At 43.0% G+C, this 25,908-nt stretch overlaps 1 protein-coding gene across 2 annotated transcripts in view; it reads left to right on the forward strand.

The window, feature by feature from the left end:
- Positions 1 to 25,908, forward strand: part of HELZ (helicase with zinc finger) — a 1,742,088-nt gene that overhangs the window by 222,535 nt on the left and 1,493,645 nt on the right. For both annotated transcript variants that reach the window (XM_086930935.1, XM_086930936.1), the window contains exon 5: positions 1,460 to 1,584. In XM_086930935.1, coding sequence (XP_086787061.1) covers positions 1,460 to 1,584 — 125 coding nt within the window. The remainder of the gene's footprint in view (positions 1 to 1,459; positions 1,585 to 25,908) is intronic.

The raw sequence follows: 25,908 nt of genomic DNA on the forward strand, positions 1-25,908 counted from the left end.
GGCACAGTGACCTCTGCACCGCTTCTTTTGGTCTCGGGCGTCGTGGTGGACCAAACCTTGCCAGTATCTATACATAAGGTGTGACTGACTGATATATATATATTTCAGCTCCTTTTTCTCCGTATTTCCCCAAAGAAAACAAGCACTCGCGGGAGGAGGATCAATCGGTTTTTATTACTGACCCTCTGAGCACCAGACGCGTTTCGGCTACTGCCTTTGTCAGTGGTACACCGACGCGCCATTTTTTCTGTTTTAAATATCCCCCGTGTGATACTGACATGTAAAGATGGAAATGGGACTACTTGCCCAACTTTCCCCGCCATATTGGAACTGTTATTCACACATTATTACATACACTTTCATTACGCCCTGGATGGGCTTTTGCTTTATCCACAATTTTTTATATAAATACTGAGTTTCAACTCCATTGTGCTATCAAGCCCTGGATGGGCTTTTCTGTAAATAACAGTTTTTTACATAACAGTTTGTTCTTTCCATCTTTGATGAACTCTGTGCAAATCATATTTGTTAACACCCACACCCAAATTAGGAAAACAACCGATTGATCCTCCTCCCGCGAGTGCTTGTTTTCTTTGGGAAATACGGAGAAAAAGGAGCTGAAATACGAGCGAGGTTCGCCCCGCGCAACAAGGCACCCGTGCTTGAGTGCGCGACCTGGCGAAAAGATGGAGCAATTATATATATATATATATATATATATATATATATATATATATATATATATATATATATATATATATATATATATATATATATATATATATATATATATATATATATATTCTCTAGTTGTATTGTTTTTTTAATATCATGCTGCTAGCTCAAACTTGCACAAACCAAAACGCATTTATGCGGTCATAAATGTTCGTTGTTAATTGAACCAAATTGAAAGTTTCACTTTGTGCTATGTAAAACATGCTGCTAAAAGTTTGAAGCCGTCCTCGCAAAGCTACCAATTTTTGTGCACATGTTAAACACCCTATATTAGAAGTTTGTTTTCTATGTTTACTATTAGAACACGTGGTGTTATCATGAAAAGAAAAAAATGAGTGTGTGCTCTATTTAAAGTGAACACTACTGCATGTCCGTCATGTGATCAAGGGCAGTTCCTGCCCGAAACGCGTCATGCCTACCTGAACTGCTAAAATGGATAATAAAAGTTCGCTGTAACACTCTGCAAGCCGTGTGGTGGTCCATATTTTCTGTGGTTTCAACTGGGAAACAGAAATTGATCCATATATATATATATATATATATATATATATATATATATATATATATATATATATATATATATATATATACTAAAGTGTAAACAAGAATAATTTGCTCTATTTCAAATAATGATTATATTTCATTGTCCTAGATAAGTAAAACAACCAGATGTCTATTTTGTTCATTATCTAAAATGGTGGTGATTTTCTTTTTTAAATTGCAGTTCTGGGAGAGGGCCTGGCGAAGGGAGACTGCTCTTTTCATGCGGTGCTTTACTCCTTGCACCTGGACGGGAAACTGCAGATGGTATCCAGTGCGCTTGCAACATCATTGGTGGGAGAATCATTGGTGAGATCATTTTTTATTTTTTTTAACAACCTTTATTGCCAGTTTTAGGAAAAATAAACACAGCACATCTTGTATGATATGTCTGACGACATAACAGTTTGATATGCCCAGTAAAATATGATGCCTTTTATTGGCGACCCCTCACACTGACATCCAGTGGCGGCTGGTGACTTGTGAAAGTGGTGAGCTTAAAAGTATTGCCGTACTGTGCTGCGGCGAGCAAGCATTGCGAGTAAGCTCGAACAACCTATGGGGAGTTTGGAGAATGCCCCCCCCCGAGAAAATTGTGAAAAAAGAGTGGATAAATGGTGCAAATTTGAGGAAGTAGGAATGTTAATATAGCAATACGATTTGATTATTTATCATCTAAGAAAATGCCAATATTTATATATTGCTATAGAGGACAATGTTTGCGTATGCTGATATAATTCGCCCATATTAACTTTTGAAAACACTGATACATACACTAGTAAGGTTTTAACTATACAATAAATACATTCATTGACTGTGCAGTGAAATGTACAAACAAAACAGGCATCACGCAGAGAGAATGTCCTGGTAAAACCGATATCAGATAATTAACTTAATTTATAGTGCAGAGATAAAACAGTTCTTAGTTTTTGCATTTTGAAAATTAGTTGGTCGACCATCCAATTAATCTTTTAAACTGAGGAGTGAGTGGTGTGTGTGTGTGTGCGTGTGTGTATACATATATAGTAAAGGATGCATGGCCACGAGGCGTCTGTCTACAGTTCACTCCGGATTTCAGAACTTTCTCCAACTTTTTCAATGTTACCATGTCTCAACTATCACTCGAGAAATCGCTTATGATTTCATATATGACATCATCAGGGTAAATATATTTTGAATAATGAAATGCACAACACAATAAACAGAACACTGTGCACTCACCCAGCACTGCATAGATATGCTATATATTTGGATAACATGTTAACAACACATGCGTGCCAATTAGAATCGGAGTTGCATATGCACACGACCAAACAGCACACATTAGACAGACCATCACAGACCTGCCCAAAACAGCACACCTAAGCCACCTGGGTGGACATCTCCATGTTCACAACTGCACTGCCACCAAGAAACGCCGCTTGACCTCTGACCATATCAGACAAAAGGAAAGATTGCTTCTTGATTCCACCTCATGCTTCTTCCAGACTCCCCCGAAAATTCTGCCTCTTGCCTCTTTTCATTCCAGCTCATTCTATTATGTTTGCTATATGTCTGTGTTTTCCTATCTTTCTCCTCCTTCTTAAACCTTTTTTGCCATTCTTTCTCTTGCTCTGGAACAAAGTCCGATGATGAAAAATAAATTCCAGTCCCGGAAAATAAGTTCCTGTGCCACCACCTGCAAACACCGGCCCAAATTAAGCACTAGCCTACAGACCGCACACATCTATAAAAACTGGTCTTCAGTGGAAACTTTTGGAAAGTCAGACTATCAAAAGGTGCCAGAATGCTAATTAACAAAAACACTATGCGCTACACACATGCGAATAAACTTTAACTTTGATAATTCGTTCAAATGAAAAAACATCTGCAATACTCGCAGTGACAAATCTGAGGGATGCGGGCAAACGGGTTACAATGTGGCAAAAGTTTGGCACCCAAAACACCACTCTTGCATGTGTGCAGCAACTGGAGAGTCGAGTGGCGTTTCTGAAAAACACAAATTTACAAGCAACGACCTCGGACTGACTTCACGTCGCCTGCAAACTTCGTGTTCTGGGAAGAGGCAGCTCCTTAGCAGCGGAGAAGCCGATAAATGGGCGATATAACATTCCGGCCAAAATAAAGTAAATAGCTAGGGTTGGAAGGAAATTGTCCGCCCTTTGAAGTGGTGTCGGCCCTAAAAGCAGTTGTGGCTCACAATACACATGTGGGCGGTAGGTAAACTGATGTTAATGTTAATGTTAATGGGTGACTTATATAGCGCACGGCTACTCCAAGGAGTGTCCCGGCGCTTTCTGACCCATTACTGAAAGAAAGGAGAAGGACAACAGAAACAAAGCAGAGTTACTAATGAAAAAGCCAGGTTTTCATGGCCTTTCTGAAGGCAAACAAATTAGGAGTGTGGCGGAGATCAACGGGAAGGGAGTTCCATAGTGTGGGGGCGAGATATTTAAAAGAACGTCCACCTATTCTGACTTTCTTAATAGGAGGTACAATTGCCAGGCCAAGATTTTCCGACGGAGAGATCTGGTGGGCTTGTAGAAAGAAATCCGTTTCTGAATGTATGAGGCCCCTACCCGATGGAGTGCCTTATGGGCCAGAGTAAGTGCTTTGAATATGATACGCTTCTTAATAGGAAGCCAGTGCAGGGAGGAAAGCAACTCAGATGATCTGGCATGCCGGGGTAGGCCGAAGATGGCTCTTGCCGCAGAATTTTGGACAACCTGGAGTTTGTGCAAGAGATAGTCTGGCAATCCCAAGTAGAGGATATTTGAATAGTCAAGCCTGGAACAGATCAAAGCTTGAACTGTCAGCTTCCTGTGGGCCAAAGGGAGCATAGGAAGGAATTTGCGCATCATTTTTAATAGACCAAAACAGGTGCCCGTAAGGCCTGTGATCTGTGTTTTCAAGGCAAGGGTGTTATCAATTTTAACCCCGAGGTTTTTAGCGACCAAAGATGAGGAGGAAGGGGGGGACATGCAAACCGGCCACCATTCCTGCCAAGGTGGTTCTGCCTGACAGCCGAAGAAGAGCACCTCAGATTTATCTGGGTTGCACTTGAGGCTGCTTCCCTGAAACCAGTTGAAGACAGCCCCAAGGCAGCCACGGATGCTCTCCCCGTCGAACTTCATGCCCTTCTTGCAGGTGAAGAGGAGCTGATTGTCGTCAGCGTAAGATATGATCTGGGCACCCATTGACTCCGCCAGTACCGCCAAAGGAGTCATGAAGATGTTAAAAAGGGTCGGGCTCAGCACCGACCCTTGTGGGACTCCGACATCCATGATAAATAAAAAGTACCCGACCGGCAGTGACCGGGTCCCGCGCCGCCTCTGCTCCTGTTGTTTTTGCATTTGTTACCCCGAGTGGGACGGGTATGCTCAGACATGAGTCCTGTGCTCTCCACACCACTGGAGTCAAGCTATCCTGGCTGAAGACGGCTGATAGCCAGAAACCGGTCCTAGGATACTTGATTCCGGTCCAGGAAAGACATGGCTTGGCAGTTTGGGCTGGACTGTTTCAATGAGGCACAGCGTCAAGGTTGATTTGCATATGGCCATGTCTGAACTGGGGTGGTGTGGAGTGCAAAAAAACGATGGATTTAGGCCCAGATCTCTGTACTGGGGTGAATGTATGACATTGTTCTGCATTCTGTCCATCAACTGTTGTTTTTGCCCTTGGACAGGAACAGGCATGCTCCCTCCCCTTAGTAAGCCAATCACAATGCTGCAATGTCAGCGTTGTGATTGGTGCGGAATGCCGGGCGCCTGCATGGGGGCCATTTTCTCTATGTAGAGTGCGCATGACTGCTTTGGTCGGTCCCAAGGCTGACCAAACAGTCAGGGCACTCAGAGTGGTGCAAGCCACTCCTCCCCGGCCCACCCACCCGCCCCAACCAGGCACCTGCCTTCTGCTTTCTCACAGCGCGAGAAGCAGAAAATAAAATGGTACTTAAAATACCATTTTATTTTCTACTTTTCGCACTGTGAGAAAGCAAGTGGAGCGGCGCTCCAACACCCTAATGGAGCGGCTGCCACTTCTGACATCCCATAAAACAAAAACAGACCTAGGACCAGTTTTGATTTAGATCTGGCGAGTGAGCCAGATGTGTTAATTGTTTTGGGGGTTACTGACTGTGGCAGAGTAGTCTCTGGCTTATTAAATTGAAGCATCTAAAATGTATCTGCGTCTGAGCCATTCATCGGTTAAATGGGGGTCTGTTCTGTGCCAGCACTTCACCATGGGATATTCTCTTATTTTCAAAATAATGGAGAATATCTCTGCAAGTATGCTATATTCCGGAACACAACATTTTAGAAAATATGTTGAATTCTAGGTTATCAAATGGAAAACGTGCCGAATGAAGAAGGCAACAATCAAATAATTTTTTTCCAGTAAGCCAAATTACAAACTAAGCTGTGTATTTGGCTGAACACAGCTCTTGGAAACATAATATTAAATAAAAACGAAAGATGTAAATGCTGCCCTAATGTAAAAGCACTAAACCATAGTGCAAACTGCTCATTTTAAGACACTTATTAGAGCTTTTATTCTCATCTTTGCCCAATAGGGTATCAGGCACTTTGTTTTTTCTAGTTTGTTTAGAATATTTTGCACACAGTTCTCCTTTATCTAAAGATTTTATTTTTATTTTTTTAGCTGTGAAAACCATTCCTTTTTTATTTTTTGAAACTTGTTTTTTATACAATATCACACAAATATCACGTTACATGTTGTCCTTTCGGGTCACAAAGCTATGAAAAATGAATCTCAGATTACCGTGCATATCAGGTAAGTAGTACAGGATATCACTGTGGCCTCAATGTTCGCCCATGTGCTTGGCTCACAAGCATCATTGCTGAGCGTATATCATCATGTATGACATAGGACAAATCCTATAGATATTAATCATGCGCAAAAACAGATCTAACAATTAAAAATGATATTAATAACTTGGCAGCGGTAGTCAGTCAGAGGAATTACCTAAAATAATCCTAAAGCAGCAGTCCACCCCCCCCGGGTCTACACTCCAGGACATGGCCTTTTCCCCTCAGCTTTTAGCTCAGTTTTTAGCATTCCTACCAGTGTAGCTCATACAGCCGTAGATCGCATACCAATTCAATCAGCCAATCGGGCGATAATCCTCTGAGATCATTGCAGAAGCATCGAGGGCTGCTGTCTCTGAAAAGGCCACGTCGTCCTCGCTCGGTCCACCATCCATCAACAGGCCCTCCAACATAGTTCCTCCACATTTCCAGGTCACTCTCACCAGTACGGATCGTACACAGTTGGTGCTCCTCAGCCACGCCCCACTCACGCAGGTCCGCCCTCCACTTATCCAGCCGGTGGGTTATATGATGGGACCAGTAAATGGCAAAGCGGCGTTTAGTTGGTACAATTCCCAGGAGAGCAAATTTATGTTGCATACGAGCCCCTGACTTGGGTATCCGGAGCACGCCTAAGATGCAATGTTTGACTGACAGCTTGATACCCACATTTGTGACCTCTCCAAGCAAGCATAGCACCTTCTGCCAATATGTCTGAAACCAAGCACAGTCCAGATCGTATGTAAAAATTTCACAGGTCCTACATCGCACCGGGATCATGTCGAAAGGGGAGACTCATCAAACCTTGACAATCTCTGGGGCATTAGATAAGAGCGATGTCAATTTAAGAACTGGGTGAGTATAAAGCATGGGTTTCTAGCCACCTGTGCGAATGCCCATTTCCACCGCCCTCTGTGAGCGTCATCGATAAGTCAGACATCCATCTGTTTTTGATTTTTGACATTGATCCTGCGATCTGCCTTCGGAGCCTTGTATATGTAGGAAATGTGTCCTGTATAGGAGCCCAGGTCAAGGAGCAGTGCTAGGGCCTGCATCTCCTCTGGCTCAACCGGGAACATGGTCCATATCTCAGAAGTTGTGCAAGATATTTTGCATATTGTAGGAAATGGCCATCCAGCACTTGAAAACGCTCCTGTGCATCGTTAAAAGAACGGAAGGTGCAGTTGAGCTTCAGGTCCCCAGCTGTCTTGAACCCCCATATTAACCACCATGTGAGATTCATGACAGTCTGTATTTGATCGAAACCTTGGATCGGGGAGTGACCGAGCACATGGGGCCCTACGCATGATCAGAATAATCACCCGTTCCCAGGCCCCATCGCGACCTGATGGACCACAAACGGGCAATTCGGAGGGGTCTGCAAGCCCATCGTGAGGTACCTCTGGAGTCCTGTCTCCACACCTAAATCTGCCAACAGCGCGTGGTCTACATTAGGAACCTCAGCACACCACTGTGCCGCATATTGGAGCAACCCCGCTAGATAATAGAATGTAGATTCAAGAAGACCCACGACCCTGACCCGCCCACACCAAGGAGATCAGAGACTATTTAAGGTCTCGAAGGCCGATTTCAGGATACAGCAATAGACGTTTTGGAGGACTTAGAGGCAGCAGGCAAGCATAACCATCCTCGACAAGGCTACTAGCCTCCATGACTGAGAGAGGCAGGAGGTTCCATAACCGGATGGACACCTCCAGGCCTGTGATGACTGCTCCCATATTCAGGGCATACTGGGCGTCCGGTGTGTGAGCCATCTTTACACCTAAATAGCGAAAATGGTTGTGCTCCCAATTAAGCCCCACATCAGGAAGTCAGACTTCTGGCAATTAATATGGAGCCCTGAGGATATTCCGAACGGGGCTAGCACATCCAGGAGTACAGGCACCACTCCCTCTGGATGACGAATATACATCAATGCGTCGTCCGCATATAAGCAGACTACATGGGTGCAGCCATCTATGGTGATGCCCCATTGCGCCATATCTCACTGCAACTTGATCGCCAGTAGCTCAATTGCCAGGGCAAAAAAGGAGGAGACTGTGGGCAGTCTTGTCTTGTGCCCCTCGCGATACGGAAACCCTCAGATATTAGGTTGCCATTGTGGACACGGGCTGTCGTTTGACAGTACAGGAGAAGAACCCAAGATATAAACTCTTGGCCAAAAAAAACCATCCTCCTTGCAAGATGTTGAACGCTTTTTCAATGTCTAGGGTGACCTCTGCAACTTGAACCCCAGCAACCTCCACCGAATGCAGCACAATGTGAGAGTTGCTGTATATTCATGTGTGTCCCTCTGCCCGGCATGAACACCCACTGGTCCTCCGGGACAAGGTATGTTACTATTTTAGTCTATACTTGTCGCTAGCACCTTGGCGAACAATTTGACATCCAGCCCCAGCATTGATAAAGGCCTATCGGAGTAAGGATCACATGCGTCCCTACCTGACTTAGGAGCGATATTCGTGTCTAATGAGGCAATCCAATCTATCCCATATTTCCTCGATTCAACCGATTCAACGCTAGGCCTGTGGAAGTGTTTCGCCTCTCGGCTCCGAAAACCCCAGAGTATTGCAGCTTAGTCAACGCATCCTCCGCAGCAGTGAGCTCCCTTTCCAGGCATTTCCTTGTGCCCCCAACTGTAGACGGCATTCCCTTGCATCCCACTCCAAACTCATGCCAGTGGTAGATAAGCAATTTGTGTTGAAATATCTGACAACTGCCTCCCGAAGGTCCTCTCGGAACATGTTGTCTCTAAGGGACTCGGAATGTAGACGCCACAAGGGTACTCTTGGCCTACTTCTACTCACTCCCACTCCAGCAGTACACGAGCATGGTCTGACAAAAAGAGTCCCAATGCGCACGTCTGCGCTGCAACCGCAGTGGTCTCACTTGAAAGCAAGAAGCCATCCGGCCTACTAGAGACAACTTGTGCAGGCGTATAGCATGTGTATCCCTGCACTCCAGCTTGCGTCTAGTGCCAGATGTCGACGCAGCGCAGATGGTCCATCACCTCCCACAAAGCAGTCATGCTGGGGTTAGTATGTAGATTCAGAGGGTGTCTTCCTAAGTTCCCATCAAGTACACAATTAAAGTCTCCTTTCCATTTTAGTGGCACTTCCACATATGGGAAGAGTAACTGCTCCAATGCCAGATAAAACCCACCATCATCCACATTTGGGGCATAAACGTTCAACAAGCAGATCACCATCCGTCTAACGAGCCATGCACTACTTCATACCTGCCCTCTACATCCGCCGTATAATCATTTACTCTAAACAGGACCTGTGGGACCACCCAAATCGCCACACCCCAGGCATATGTGGAATACGTGGCCCAAAAAACCTGCCCTTTTCATTTCTCGTGTAACGTTTGAGTTTGGTATCTGATAAGTGAGATAGGCCTGTACTCTATAACTCTTCATAAGAGTTGAGCCCCAACACATTTCACGTTACAAATTCAAATTGACCCTTCACTGTGCCATCTCGACTCTGTCTGCCAGTTGCCTAGCCATCTTCGCTGCCACCAAAAACCACAATAACAACTGTAACACCTACTGGTAAACAACACAAGAAGAATTTGTGCCTTCCCAATCCTCATAGACTCCCACAGAGCCCACCCTCAATGCCAAATAGTTTACAATCGTTATCTCTTCACACCCAAAAATAACAGAGGATGTATAAGGAATTAGATCCAATCAAGCCGCAATCAATACATGCCACTGCCCAGCCAACCAGCGGGCCACGTGCTGCACCAGTTAACCCACTCTCACACGTAATACTGGCAGCCTCTGAAGATCAGTGCCAGGCTGATGAGATGCACTGGTGTCAGTCAATTCAATTTTCAATTTCAAAAATCTTTATTCGAATTTTTCAATTCATAAAAGTACATATCATAAAACGTATCCCATAAAATACTGTTATCCATAAAATACAATCTAAAAAGTACAGGTTAATTTACAATTTAAACATTTTCCATCATTTTGCGCGCTCCAACAGCAATTTTAAAAAAGGTACCAATACGACAAATTAATTCTTCATTATCTAAGTTTAACAGTGCCTGATAGGATTGTTCCAAGGTAATAGGTCTGTGTTTTTTAAAAAACGGAATTAATAACCATTTAGTATATTTCACGTAAAATTTACAGCAAAAAAGAAAGTGCAGATCGTTTTGTGCACTTTGTCCATCACAAGGGCAACTAATTTTGACTGTGCTTTGCTGAAAACCCAAAGGAAAATTTAACAGATACCTCACAGTGCCAGCCCTTAGGCGAAATAATAAACTTCATTCCCAGCTAGTCAATGGTAATGTTAAATATAATGCCAGGGTACATTTAGGCGACACCGTTTTCAAATACTTAGAAACTGTATTTTTCCCTGATTCAATCTTCAGCCTTTTCTGTAAATAAAGTTCTCTTAGTGCTTCTTTTAAATCACATTTCTTAACGTTACTAGCTTCGGTTGGATTGACAAAAATATTTCTCATACCCACTTCCTCCAGGCTAGTATACACATATTGAAGCCACTGGATCTTCCTCCCTCTTTCGTAATTTAAACAGTCAATTATTATCTCTTGTGTAAGTTTGGCTGACTGGTTTGTCCAAACCGAGTGCCAAAATAAAGCTGGACGGGTATTAACAAAATCTGATACAAATGGTAAATTTAATTCGCTATGCATCATAAAATTAGATGAATAAATAGGCAAGCTTAACAATTTTCTACAGAACCTATTGTTTATTTGCTGGATAGTGGTACTTTTCCCAATGCCCCATACTTCTGCCCCGTAGGTCGCTGCCGGGACACACTGTAGTTTACAATTTTTTACAATCGCTTTAATAGCATCATATCTCTTTGGTCTTTTTTTTTGGCCCACAAGACATTATAAAAGATTTTTTTAAATTTACTCTCGAGTCCAGTTTATCCATAAAATCAGTAAAATTTAAAACCAGGGTACGGAGTGAGTTAGGTGTTCGTCCTAGTAACACTGCATCGTCTGCATACAGAAGAGCAGGTACCGGTTTCCCATTTATTAGCGGGACATCAGGGGTTGATTTTTCAAGACACTTACTCAAGCCATTAATATAGATTATGAAGAGCAAGGGTGCTAAAACGCACCCCTGCCTAACTCCTCTACCTATATTAATTATTCCTGATAATTCTCCTCCCATACCTATTCTCACTCTGGATTTTGAATCTGTATGTAAAAAAGCTAAAAAGTGAACCAGGGCAGTATCCAGACCATACTCCAGTAAAATAGACCAAAGTTTGGACCTATAAAAAAAATCAAAAGCTGAGGATAGGTCCATAAATGCTAAATAAATAGGAACTGACCGTGCAATATTATATTTATCAATGATTAATTTCAAGTTGAGGTATTGTTCAACTGTACCTACCCTATTTCTAAATCCTAATTGGCATGGGATCAGAATCCTGCTATCTTCTAACCATATAGTGAGCCTGTTCTAGATAACACGCCCCAAAATTTTAAGGGAATTATCTAACAATGAAATGGGCATATAATTCATGGGGTCAGACCAGTCTCCTTTCTTATGAATGGGACTATTATACTGGTACCCCAAGTTTCCGGCATTTTGGTTTTAGGGAGACTATTTAAAACATTCACCAGTATAGGAGCCCATAGGTCCGGTTGCCATTTAATGAGGTCTATGGGCAGCCCGTCTGGGCCAGGGGCTTTATTTCCCAAACTCAGTGAGATAGCTTCTTCCACTTCTCCCAAATTAAAATTAAAATTATTAGATGCCTCAAAATCATTTATCTCCTCACTGTTCTCACTGTTCAGTGGTGAGGCATAGGTTTTAGAGAAGTGGCATTCCCAAGTTTCGCAGGAGATGGTACAGCTAATTGGGGTAAGTTGTTGGCCCATATTTCGGGGTTCTTTAACTGCGGCCCAGAATAGTTTACTTAACTTCCCTTCTGCAGTTACAGCCAGGGACTCCCAGCGTTCGCCCAGAAGTGTGGCTCTCCGTTTCTCTACAGCTAATTTAGAAGTTTTCCTTGCTGCACTCACGTTCGCCCTAATTCTGGGAATCTCTGTAAGGACCTTACGTAAGTTCCTATTCGCCACAGAGCAATTATTATCGAACCACCTAGGTTCTTTTGGGCCCAGGCCTGCTGGAACAGATAACAGGGTTCTAACTGTGGAGCAGATTTTACTAAAGCAAGAAATAATAACCTGGCCATCAGCAGTAGAGTCTAAGCAACGATCTATTGAAGACTGTTCTTCCGTAAGCAGTGACTTTGGGATTCCAGCTTTGTCTATCCCTTTCCATTTTAGCCTTAATTTGTCTGTGGTTACACTTATATCTCTTGCTCCTTGTGTCACACAGAAGACAGGTCGGGGGTCTAGCCTCATAGTTACTGTTACGGGATTATGGTCCCCGAAATCTGTAGCCAAGACATCTGTTGCTGTTATGCGATCTGCCATACCAGGAGAGACAAAGATAAAATCAATATTAGAGGTACTGACTCGACCTCTGTGTGTAGGCACTTGCTGTAGTGAGGTCTTCTGGCCAGAATCCATAATATTTGTCAGGATATGCTCATTTAACAAACTTTGCAGTTCTTGTCCCCTTTGATTTGCCGGGTACCCGTTCCCTTGTTTTTCTTGCCAATTTTTATTTAATAACTGGGCGTTGAAATCACCACCTAAGAATTTCAAGTCCTTCACTTTTGCCCCAGTTATCCTCTAAGTTGGAGATAAATTTAGTTAGTGCTAGGAAATTCCTATTTGGGGTCAAAATAAAATCATTATTATAAAAATTGATCAAGACAAAAGGAACATGCCATGTATATTCAATAGCTTGGATGTTTGCGTTCCCTGTGTTTATGGCCCTATGTTTCCCCCAGCCAGAATGCTAAAACCAACAAACAGCCCTCCAACAGCACGGCCAAAATTTGATTTGCGAGCCGCTATATTATAACAGTGAAACCCAATTACATTCAAATCATAGGGTACCCAGGTTTCTTGAAACATTATTATGTCATAACCTGAGATTAGTTCGGCCCAGTCTTTATCCGTCAGTCTAGGTTCCAATCCTGCTACATTCCAGCTGAGTATTTTTAAGTCACGGGTATTATTCGACTTAACTTCTACTGGTAATGTTGACATTGGTTTAGACAATTGCGTATATGGAGCTAAAACTATGCCTTTATTCTTTGTTAAAGCATCATCGTCTTTTAGTTGATCCGGGTGTTTCTCTATTTCACTCAAATTATATAATGAGGGGTGCTCTGAATTTTCCCTAGGATCTAATGACTGATGTAGTTGTTCCCCGTTTCCCCAGCCCTTATCTGGAGGGGAAAGTCAGTCTACTCCCTCCATGCCATCCATAGACAGGTAGAAAACCATTGTTTCGATATCGAGTTGGGATCCTAGTATTATTAATCGGTGCCATTACAGGTCTGGGATAAAAATAAGTCGGCTCACCGGATATAATCCCGTTGGTACTGTTCTCTATGGGCCAATTTAAAATATATCTAACTGCCCTACGATCTCTGAAATTTACTACAATAATGTCACCCGTGAGATCTTTTTTCCTATGTCCCAACCATGGGAGACGCCTTACATTTAGAATTTCACCATTTAAGTTTGGAGGAAGTGGGCGGTTTTGTCTTAACCAAAACATAGCTTTATTTTTTAACTGATGGTAATCTTCCCTCTTACCCTCCTCTAATGGAGGGACTCCCCGGAGAACCACAACAAGTGGAACTGCTTCAGGTGGCAGTTCAACTCTATGCCTTTTGGTTTTCACTACCCTTTCAGCATTTTGGGGGTCCTTCAGATTTTGATTAAGTTTCCCTCCAATCTGACTCTCTTTACCACTGCTTTTAATATTTTGGCCTGATGTTTTAAAAGGCAGTGGGTTCAGAGGTTTTGATGTGATTTGACTATTGGGTTTTGATCCCTTTAGGGCAGGAGGATTTAAGGGTACTAATGTAGACTTTGGTTACACCCCTGTTTCCCCCAATTCTTTGTTCCAATGACTCCAACTGGTGTTCCATTTTCTTTAGTCTCTCTATTAGTGGCAGTGTAAAAGCTCTTAGTAAGTGTTCAATACTATTCAGTAAGCCATTACAGGATGCTTTTTCCACTGGGCAGTATGAGGGGGGGGCAGTTATGGCAGGTATTATTGGATTTGGGATACAATTTTTGGGAGTGCCAGACTCAGGTCGAGTTTTCTTACTTTTTTGCTGACCACTTTTCCTCTTTCTCCTCTTTTTTGGAGGGGGGCCTTGTTGTCGGCTGCGCTTGGGAGTTATAGGATTTTCCCTTTGAACAATATTCACTATTGTTGAGATCTCCACTATTGGCGGAGGTATACCTTCTGGGACTTGTGCCTCTGGTGTTAAGAGACACAGCGACATTAGGGTTCATCTCACCATTAGCATTATTTATATTCAATGGGGAAGTATCCTCTTGTAAAAGTAGTGGAATACTGTCATTACTCGAATTATGAGGACCCTCGCTTTCTGTACGAGTCGTGATGAGTGGCGAAGTAGCTAGCTGTGACAATCCCAATGATGAGCGTTTATTTTTAATAAGCTCAATAGAGCGACGCTGCTCAGCTCGTCGCTCTGCTAGCGTCATTTCCCTTTCAGTTCAAGAAGAGACCTTTATCATATAATCATCCAGCGTGCCTCTATTAGCCCCTGTTGACTTCCCCTTAGAGACATGCGAAGTCATAATAAAAGCAGTATTATAGTGCTGGCGTTACGCAAACAAAAAGTAAGGACCCAAGTCGCATACGGCTATATCACAGGTAATTTGTTTGTTATTTGCTTACTAGTGAGCATCCGTAATAGTCCTTGCCGTCGAATGCGAATCAAGGGGGGTGGCCCAGTCCAGTCTCCTCAGGCCTCTGAGGGCCACAGAGGGCCCGCCCTTTGCCCGGGCTTCGCCCGGCGTCCCGCGAGACGGGGGTCATGCTAGTTAAATGTGCCTCCCGGCGCTCTGCTTGCGTGTGTGGAGCGCGCCGCGGCGTGGCCTGCCGGGCAATGTAGTCCCGGAGCGGTGACTCAAAGAAAATGCACCCAGTGACTCCTGGCAGTGGCGGCAACAAGAAGCTGTCCCCCTGGCTGCCTATCTCCTCTGGCAGCGTCCGGCGTCCAACGACCAGTATTCACAGCCTCTCAGGTAAGAACCCCCACACTCACTGGGAGTCGCGCTGGTTAAATGCGCCTCCCGGCGCTCTGCTTGCGTGTGTGGAACGCGCCGCCGCGTGGCCTGCCGGGCAATGTAGTCCCGGAGCGGCGACGCGAAGAAAATGCACCCAGTGACTCCTGGCGGTGGCGGCAACAAGAAGCTGTCCCCCTGGCTGCCTATCTCCTCTGGCAGCGTCCGGTGACCAACGACCAGTATCCACAGCCTCTCAGGTAAGAACCCTATGGTGTCTCCTCTGATCTCACTCTCCCACTCTTAGCCACTACATGCACACATCCACACACTCTATCAAATACCAGGCATGCCCTTTTACACCATAAATGCACAAATAACAGTGCTACTAATAGAAAGAGAAGAGAAAGGGTGTGAAGATGAAGTGTGAAAGAGGAATAAAACAATGAAAGAATGTAGAGCAGGGAAGAAAGGCTCAGTCATGTCAGTGCCCATCCCATCGTATATGATCCAGAATTCTGGCCATGAACACTAACTCGGGCCAGCCATCAGGGCAGTCCCATGCCAGGGTCAGGAGTGCAAAGCCCCAACTCCCCTACTCGGGGCAGAGAGCAGTTTCAGATACACATGACCCACTTTTTCTTTATCGGTTCAGTGGTCCTCAGGTTAGGGGGGTCTCCTGAACTATATTCCCCATTCTGGTGTCCGAATTAGAGGCAGTGACCTCTTCCATCGGGGTTCTCACAGACTCCCGCTAAGCCTGCACCAACAATGGGCCCACTCTCTGCAGTTGTCGTCCCTTGTTGTCTGAGTCCGGCTGCTCCAAGTCTAAGGAACGATCATGGCACACCACTGCTCGTTGAGTTGAATGGGAGGCACATCTACTCTGCCCACCACGTCTGACAGTCCTCAGTCACTGTGATGGAGGACAGTTCAGCCATTGGAAGTTCAGTTTTGATCCAGTTTTCAAGGAAGAGTTCAGGCGCCCTGCCCTCTGTACCTGCTGGAAATCCAACAAAATGAAAATTACATCTATGGGAGTGGCCCTCCACGTCCTCTGCTCTCCAATCCAAATTCACTGACTTGGCAGACAAGTCGGTGAGGGTTTGCTACTTCACTCTGCAATTCAGATACAGTTTATTCAGTGGCAAGGGACCTTTCTGCCACTGTGCGGAGGTCAACTCGTAAGAGTCCAACAACTAGAGACACTGCGTCTATTTTGGCTGGGACCTCTGCACTGGGAGGCTTCTATTGCTGTGAGTATTTGAGCTCCAGAGAAGTCGAAGTGTGTTTTCTCACTCTCTGTAGGGGGCTCACATGGGGGATCCTTCCTTGGCGCTCCCTCCTGCTCAGTGTATTTATCAATCTTCATTTTGTTGTGTTGATAATAGTCGTGTGGGTGTGGGTGTGGGTGTGTGTGTGTGTGTGTGTGTGTGTGTGTGTGTGTGTGTGTGTGTGTGTGTGTGTGTGTGTGTGTGTGTGTGTGTGTGTGTGTGTGTATATATATATATATATATATATATATATATATATTACAAACACAAAAAGCGGCGTGCCTAATAAACCCTTTTTTGCACACTATTGGGGCCTCAACTCTCGTTTTCTATGAAGAGAAATATATCCAGGAGGTGACTGAATATATATATATATATATATATATATATATACCTACCTACCGAGACACATGATGGCGGCCGCTCCGGACTGTTTCGAATGTTTACAAACACCCAAGAACCAATCAGCTTTCTGCGCGCAAGTCGCGTTGCGCGCCCGGAGCGCTCCCCGGAGCGCGTACCGGGGCGCTGCCATAGATATATATATATTTTTTTAACCTCAATTACTCAAAATCCACTGAAGCACATATCTTCAGACATAGCAAAGGCACATCGGGCTACCAGTCCCTACAATTTTGCCAAGTTTGGTGGAAATCCATTTAGCCGATCGGGCTAAAAGTGAGGTCGGCCGCCCTATGGAAATTAACATGGGGAAAATACGTTTTGGGACCCCCCTTTTATCTCGGCCCCCGATTCACAAATCCCCCCCAAACTTTCAGGGAAGGACCAGGGCGCCGCGAGGCCATTTTGAGGAGATTTTCAGGCAGATTCGTCAACCGGCGCCAAAGTTATTACAAATAGAATTTTGAGATTTAACATTGAAAAAAATCCTAACTATAACTACCTACTGGCGACTGCCAGTAGGATATATATATATTGCCAAGAAGCTCCTGCTGGCAGTCCAAACGCTTTGAGAAGTGGCTCGTATCCGGCGGAGCAGCCGGAATCAATATTACAGCGAAAACGGCATACCAACGAGCACTTAGAGGAACAAACACAGGAGTCAGGACAAGGTTCCAGAGAAAAAGGGTTTATTCATCCATAAACCTCGTGACGCGTTTCGCGCTTAGAAAGCGCTTGTTCACACAAAGTCTGCACCATTACAATCATGCTTTATGGGCATTCTCACTTCCGTGTCATGGACAACAACAAAGGACTTATTTTTAGTCGCCATCTTTGAGTGGTGTAAAGTTCACATAAGTAAAGTTGTCAAAGTATATCAACAAATATCAATTATGTCATAAAAACGTATATTCGTGAAAATAATATGAAGTATTAAACACATTAGGCAACAACCTAATACGCTTGCTAGTGCGTTATGCCTGACAAACATTACCGAAAATGTGATAATTCGCTTGCTAGTGCGTTCTATCTATATTTAAATGCAATACATGTGGGACCACTAGCGAAAGAATTGCCGATCAGAGTAAAGTAAAGTTTTGTCACCAGTTTACCTTACAGTCATGGACATAAACAGAAAAATTCATTAATGTAATCATCAATGCTAAGTCCATTAAGATACAAATATGCACTGTCCTACATATCGGAGACATAGTATAAATCTGTAAAATTAAGTAAAAATAGTCTCATGCATAATAAGCACCATGCTCAAATCGTCACTGCATTTTGCTGCCACTTCAATGCAACATGCGAGAGACATAAACTTGATAAATTGATGCGCTGGTTAGTGCGCTACAGCCCAAGTACCATAAACTCAAATAAATGCTGTATCTGGGTAACTGAACCCTGTCCATTTAGAAGGGATGCTGGCGCAAGTTAAGATATAACAGAAATACAAAATGCTATACATAACTCTTTTGCTACAAGATATACAAAATACCATACATAATTATAAAGTCTCTAGCTACAAGAATGTGTATCTTCTAGGAGCTATATTGAGTCCATATAGTGATGTCCATAGTCCATATGTATAAGAGCACGGTGCAAACCCTTAAGTGGAATGAGTGAAGTTCACCTATTGTTAAGGTCCAAATATCACACCTGTTGTTACAAAAGTCCAAAATTGCAGTGAAAAAACAAAATGTGTGACGAAATAAAATTACATACATGGATGGGAAAGAAGAGGAGGAAGAGTCATGACGTTAGGCAGGGACACCGCCAGACACAAGCCTGTGGTGGGGGCCCTCACCTTCATCCTGTGTAGGTGGAAAAGAAAGAGAGAAAAAGACATCAGATCATTGATAGTAAAACTGCAGAAGTGTACAGTATATTATTCATATAGATGTCTACTCATTTCTTCGTCCATATTATGGCCTTTAGGAGACTTGGTGCATAGATTGATAATGTACTTAGACTCCCTCTGTCTCAGATGTAACTCCCTATTGCCACCTCTGGGACCCAGATTCACCTGTTCCAAAATGAAATAGGATAGTTTGGTGGCATCAGAGAAATGACAGGCTTCAAAATGACGGGCCACCGGATATTGTTTGTCATTTTTTGTGATGGCCCGTAGATGTTCCAGAATTCTTTTTTTGGCCATATGTTTCGTACTGCCCACGTAAAGCAGATTACATGAGCAGACGAGAACATAGACTACATAGGTGGTCGTGCATGTCAGAAATTGTTTGATTTGTACAGTTTTGCAAGAGCTGGGACACCAGTATTCCTTCTTCATTTGACTGTTGTTACAAGCCTTGCAATGGCCACATGGATAAAATCCACACAAATCTACACCTCTTTTGGTTTTAAAGTTACTGATTTCATCATGTACCAGGAGATCTCTGAGTGTTTGACCTCGTCTGTATGTGATACTAGGTCTAGCTGGTAAGCTGGCACCTATTATCGGATCAGCTTTCACAATGTTCCAATTTTTTGCAATGATCTTGCGAATATTATCCGCATAGCCATTGTAGTTCATGATGATCCTGGTTACATTGTCTTGCTCTTCACTATCAGTGGGGGAAGTAGTAGTTTTGGTAAATAGGCTATCTCGTTTAACAAGTTTAACCCTGTCCTTGGCTCTTTGTATCACCCAATTGGGATAGCCTCTTTCCCTGAAGCGTTTGGACATGATTAGTTCTTCTTTCTGATAATCAGTGTCTAGACTACAGTTTCGTTTGGCTCTTAGGAGCTCGCCATAGGGGATATTCCATTTCAGATTATCTGGGTGGCTACTCAATCCATGCAACAGGCTGTTGCCTGCCGTAGTTTTCCGGTAGAGGGATGTTTGTATACAGTTATCCCTAATCTGGACCTTGGTGTCTAAATAGTCAACTTCTACATTGCTTATGTTGCATGACAGAGTGATGTTCTTAGTGTTTTTGTTCAACTTTTCTACAAACTTAAGAGCCTCTGTTTTGGTCCCATTCCCGTCTATGTAGCGTAGCCAAATTATTGTTTTGCCCATTTCTTCAGTGAGATTCGTATCATTGTGTAGATCATTTTCCCATGCCCCCATGAACAGATTTGCAAAACTTGGGGCAAAACATGTCCCCATCGCAGTACCATGCAATTGGAGGAAGATTTCATCATTAAAAAGAAAAGTTGTTAGTCAAGCAGTGTAACATCATATCAAGTATCATGGTGGTATGCAACAAATACCCAATATTTCTTTGTTTCAGAAATCTAGCACATGCCTCAACCCCTTGTTGGTGTTCAATAGAGGTGTAGAGGGAATTTACGTCCATCGTAATCAAAAGATAGTTAGTGTCCCATTTGATATCTTTAAGTTTCTCCAGAAAATCTTTGGTGTCCCTAACATACGATGGTAAATCCACTACAAAGTCTCTCAAAAAGTGATCAACGTACCGTGAAATGTTCTCTAATACACTACCCCGTGAGGAAATTATGGGTCTCCCGGGGGGGTCAGTTTGACATTTGTGTATTTTTGGTAGGAGATAGAGAATGGGAAGTATGGGATTGTCTTTTTTGAGAAAACAGTACTCTTCCCATTCTAGGAGTCCCCTATCTTTCCATTCTCTAAGTTTGTCCCAGATGACCCCAACACTTGAGTTGTATTCAGCCTTAGATGATAGTTTATAAGTTTTTGTACAGTTCAATTGTCTTTTTGCTTCTTTGATATAAAGATCTCTAGTCATGATGACGATATTACCGCCCTTGTCTGCTGGTCTGACAAGGATGGTATCGTCAGATGCTAGATCGATCAAGGCTTTCTTTTCCGTTAGAGTAAGGTTATGTTTGAATTTTCTCATCTTATGGGGCCAATTGTTGCTTCTGAATTCAAGTAACTCACTCCCCACCACATCTTGAAATGTGTCGATGTTATCATGGTTTAGTTTAGGGACAAAAGTAGACTTATTACGGAATTCAGTATGTTCTGTAAGATCTTGTCTGATTTCCATGGTGTCTAACATCATAAGTGTTTCAACAGTATCAACCGGTACATTGATGTCATTCTCCAAAGCATTCAAGGCCACCATGGTATCAATGTCACCAATAATAAGGTCATCTCTGGCCTCAATCCTAGTATTAGTCATAGAAAGTTTGTTCTTAGTAGGTTTGAGTTTATGCCATTTCTTAAGCTTCAATTTTCTACAGAATTTAAAAATGTCAATTTTACTCTCAGCATAGTTCATGGGGGTACTGGGACAGAAGGAAAGTCCTAAACACAGGGTTCTTTTCACCTGGTTGCTTAGCGTTTTTGAGGAAAGGTTAATAATGGTTTTGTTTACCTGATCTTCATCCATGATTAGTTCTTCTTGTACTGAGCCTTTTTGAATCCCACTTGCTCTGTTTCTCTTCCTCTGTAGTTTCCTCCTCCTCTGTTTGTATTTCTTCCTCCTCTTGTGTTGGTACCCCTTGGTCTGCCTCTGCGAGTATTGTTGCTCATCTCCTGTTGTTCCTTTATCCCCGTCGATGATCTTGTGGCTTGCCTGTTTTCTTTGAGCATGCGATACTCGTCTAAAAAAGTTGTGCGTCTTCTAGGTACTGTTCCATCAGTTGACGTACTGCTCCCTTCTGTCTCAATTACATCTGATTCAAAGGAAGTGGCGTCACTGTATTCGTCGCTTTCTTCTTCTTCTGTGACGTTTAGTGCCGCTGCAGCTCCACCTGATTTCTTGGCATCATCGAATAAGTGGTCGTATTTGCGTCTATGTGTTAGGATTCTACCTGCTTCGTAGTCTCCACAGTCTCGATGTAGTTTGTATTGTTTGCGTTTTTTGATATCTTCTTCAGTTACTTTAAGTCTAGATCTCATTTCCTCAATAAATTTCGTAATCATTTCTTGTTCAGAAAATTTCTTTAGGTCTTCAGATAATGTAAGAATTTCTTTCTTGATGTTTTCACGATCAGACCATGCATATTTCACCAAGATTTTTAGCATGTTCATAGAGCTGGTGGTAGAGTTTTCAGACCATTCTTCCAACATTGCAGGGTCTGGAGAGTCATAGGAGGGTGTTATATAAATTCTGAGACCCAGTGGAATCATCATTTTGTCAATATAATCTTGCAAAGAAGTGGCCTCCCACCATTTAGATATCTCTAGATTATGGAGTTTCTCATATCTTGCAGATGGTCAGTTAAAGTTTTGTCTGCTTTGGAAGTGGGTTTAATCGTTTTGCTGTTACCTGGGGCTCTTGCAAACAGCGTCAATGCTGCTTCCCTCCTTTCTTTCTCTTCATCCATAATGTAAGCGTGGATCTTTCACTCAGACCCCTCTGGAATATCTTGCCTTAGTCCTGCGATGTCCTCCCCCTGCCAAATGGCAGAGTTCTTCACGGTGACGAGAAAATGGGTTCAGAGTCCGTTTGTGAAGCTACCCATAGATCGGGTAAGCTTCTTTTCAATGCACCTTGCTTCGAGGACTCGCCAAAACCAGTTATTGGCGTTGTTGTTAAGTTCCTCGTATAACACGGAACCGGCAATTGTAGCGTCTTTACCGAGCTGTGTGCAGCGTGCAGCTTTCGGATCTTCTGTCCCGTCCCAGCGTAGGGGTCTGAGTGAAAGATCCACGCTTACATTATGGATGAAGAGAAAGAAAGGAGGGAAGCAGCATTGACGCTGTTTGCAAGAGCCCCAGGTAACAGCAAAACGATTAAACCCACTTCCAAAGCAGACAAAACTTTAACTGACCATCTGCGAAGATATGAGAAACTCCATAAACTAGAGATATCTAAATGGTACTACATTGGCAATGCGGATAATATTCGCAAGATCATTGCAAAAAATTGGAACATTGTGAAAGCTGATCCGATAATAGGTGCCAGCTTACCAGCTAGACCTAGTATCACATACAGTATCACATACAGACGAGGTCAAACACTCAGAGATCTCCTGGTACATGATGAAATCAGTAACTTTAAAACCAAAAGAGGTGTAGATTTGTGTGGATTTCATCCATGTGGCCATTGCAAGGCTTGTAACAACAGTCAAATGAAGAAGGAATACTGGTGTCCCAGCTCTTGCAAAACTGTACAAATCAAACAATTTCTGACATGCACGACCACCTATGTAGTCTATGTTCTCGTCTGCCCATGTAATCTGCTTTACGTGGGCAGTACGAAACATATGGCCAAAAAAATAATTCTGGAACATCTACGGGCCATCACAAAAAATGACAAACAATATCCGGTGGCCCGTCATTTTGAAGCCTGTCATTTCTCTGATGCCACCAAACTATCCTATTTCATTTTGGAACAGGTTAATCTGGGTCCCAGAGGTGGCAATAGGGAGTTACATCTGAGACAGAGGGAGTCTAAGTACATTATCAATCTATGCACCAAGTCTCCTAAAGGCCATAATATGGACGAAGAAATGAGTAGACATCTATATGAATAATATACTGTACACTTCTGCAGTTTTACTATCAATGATCTGATGTCTTTTTCTCTCTTTCTTTTCCACCTACACAGGATGAAGGTGAGGGCCCCCACCACAGGCTTGTGTCTGGCGGTGTCCCTGCCTAACGTCATGACTCTTCCTCCTCTTCTTTCCCATCCATGTATGTAATTTTATTTCGTCACACATTTTGTTTTTTCACGGCAATTTTGGACTTTTGTAACAACACGTGTGATATTTGGACCTTAACAATAGGTGAACTTCACTCATTCCACTTAAGGGTTTGCACCGTGCTCTTATACATATGGACTATGGACATCACTATATGGACTCAATATAGCTCCTAGAAGATACACATTCTTGTAGCTAGAGACTTTATAATTATGTATGGTATTTTGTATATCTTGTAGCAAAAGAGTTATGAATAGCATTTTGTATTTCTGTTATATCTTAACTTGCGCCAGCATCCCTTCTAAATGGACAGGGTTCAGTTACCCAGATACAGCATTTATTTGAGTTTATGGTACTTGGGCTGTAGCGCACTAACCAGCGCATCAATTTATCAAGTTTATGTCTCTCGCATGTTGCATTGAAGTGGCAGCAAAACGCAGTGACGATTTGAGCATGGTGCTTATTATGCATGAGACTATTTTTACTTAATTTTACAGATTTATACTATGTCTCCGATATGTAGGACAGTGCATATTTGTATCTTAATGGACTTAGCATTGATGATTACATTAATGAATTTTTCTGTTTATGTCCATGACTGTAAGGTAAACTGGTGACAAAACTTTACTTTACTCTGATCGGCAATTCTTTCGCCAGTGGTCCCACATGTATTGCATTTAATTATAGATAGAACGCACTAGCAAGCGAATTATGTTGTTGCCTAATGTGTTTAATACTTCATATTATTTTCACGAATATACGTTTTTATGACATAATTGATATTTGTTGATATACTTTGACAACTTTACTTATGTGAACTTTACACCACTCAAAGATGGCAACTAAAAATAAGTCCTTTGTTGTTGTCCATGACACGGAAGTGAGAATGCCCATAAAGCATGATTGTAATGGTGCAGACTTTGTGTGAACAAGCGCTTTCTAAGCGCGAAACGCGTCACGAGGTTTATGGATGAATAAACCCTTTTTCTCTGGAACCTTGTCCTGACTCCTGTGTTTGTTCCTCTAAGTGCTCGTTGGTACGCCGTTTTCGCTGTAATATTGATTCCGGCTGCTCCGCCGGATACGAGCCACTTCTCAAAGCGTTTGGACTGCCAGCAGGAGCTTCTTGGCAAAATATATATATATATATATATAGATATATATATATATATATATGTATATATGTATATATATATATATATATATATATATATATATATATATATATATATAATATGTGTGTGTGCCTACCTCGGTCGCGGAGAGAACCCCGCCATGAGTATGGTGTTCATCGTGATATGCTATCAAGCGTTATCAAGTGAGATGGGGTAGCCTATGGCACGCAGACAGTGATTGGCAGTAAGTTGGAACAAGAGACTGTGACTCGACCCACTTGGGATGTGAAATATAAGTAATTTGAACATTGTTCAGACCGGGCTCACTGGAGTATTATGCAGTGCAACTACGAAGACCAAGATGCTTCGCCATAGACCACGCCCTGTAAGGGAAGTCATGTTCATTAAAAGCTGCACTTTCCGCTTTGAACTCTGTGATATTTTTGCTGCCACTGACGAAGAATCGAAGGGATTATAAACGCGTTTGGCAAAAGCAAGGTGAATATGAGGACAATCTCTGTTTCACTTAACGTGCAGCCTGCGTGAACGAATAAAGGATTATTAACTACCTGCAGCGGTTCTTTCCATATGAGGTGACTCTGTTGAATTTTGTATTGGCGGCCTACCTCGGTCGCGGAGAGAACCCCGCCATGAGTATGGTGTTCATCGTGATATGCTATCAAGCGTTATCAAGTGAGATGGGGTAGCCTATGGCACGCAGACAGTGATTGGCAGTAAGTTGGAACAAGAGACTGTGACTCGACCCACTTGGGATGTGAAATATAAGTAATTTGAACATTGTTCAGACCGGGCTCACTGGAGTATTATGCAGTGCAACTACGAAGACCAAGATGCTTCGCCATAGACCACGCCCTGTAAGGGAAGTCATGTTCATTAAAAGCTGCACTTTCCGCTTTGAACTCTGTGATATTTTTGCTGCCACTGACGAAGAATCGAAGGGATTTGAAACGCGTTTGGCAAAAGCAAGGAGAATATGTGGACAATCTATGTTTCACTTAACGTGCAGCCTGCGTGAACGAATAAAGGATTATTAACTACCTGCAGCGGTTCTTTCCATATGAGGTGACTCTGTTGAATTTTATATATATATATATATATATATATATAACTGAGCAAAGCCCTCGAGCTTTGAGAGGGAACACTGCACACCACCTGCCTTCCAGCTTTAGACGCCTCTCGCTGCACACATTCCTGCGCTTCTTTGGTTAAAAATCGATTCCGACGCGTTTCAAGGCGATACACGCCCCTTCCTCATGG

The sequence above is a fragment of the Lissotriton vulgaris genome, chromosome 7 (assembly GCF_964263255.1).
Source record: "Lissotriton vulgaris chromosome 7, aLisVul1.2, whole genome shotgun sequence".
Lineage (NCBI taxonomy): Eukaryota > Metazoa > Chordata > Amphibia > Caudata > Salamandridae > Lissotriton > Lissotriton vulgaris.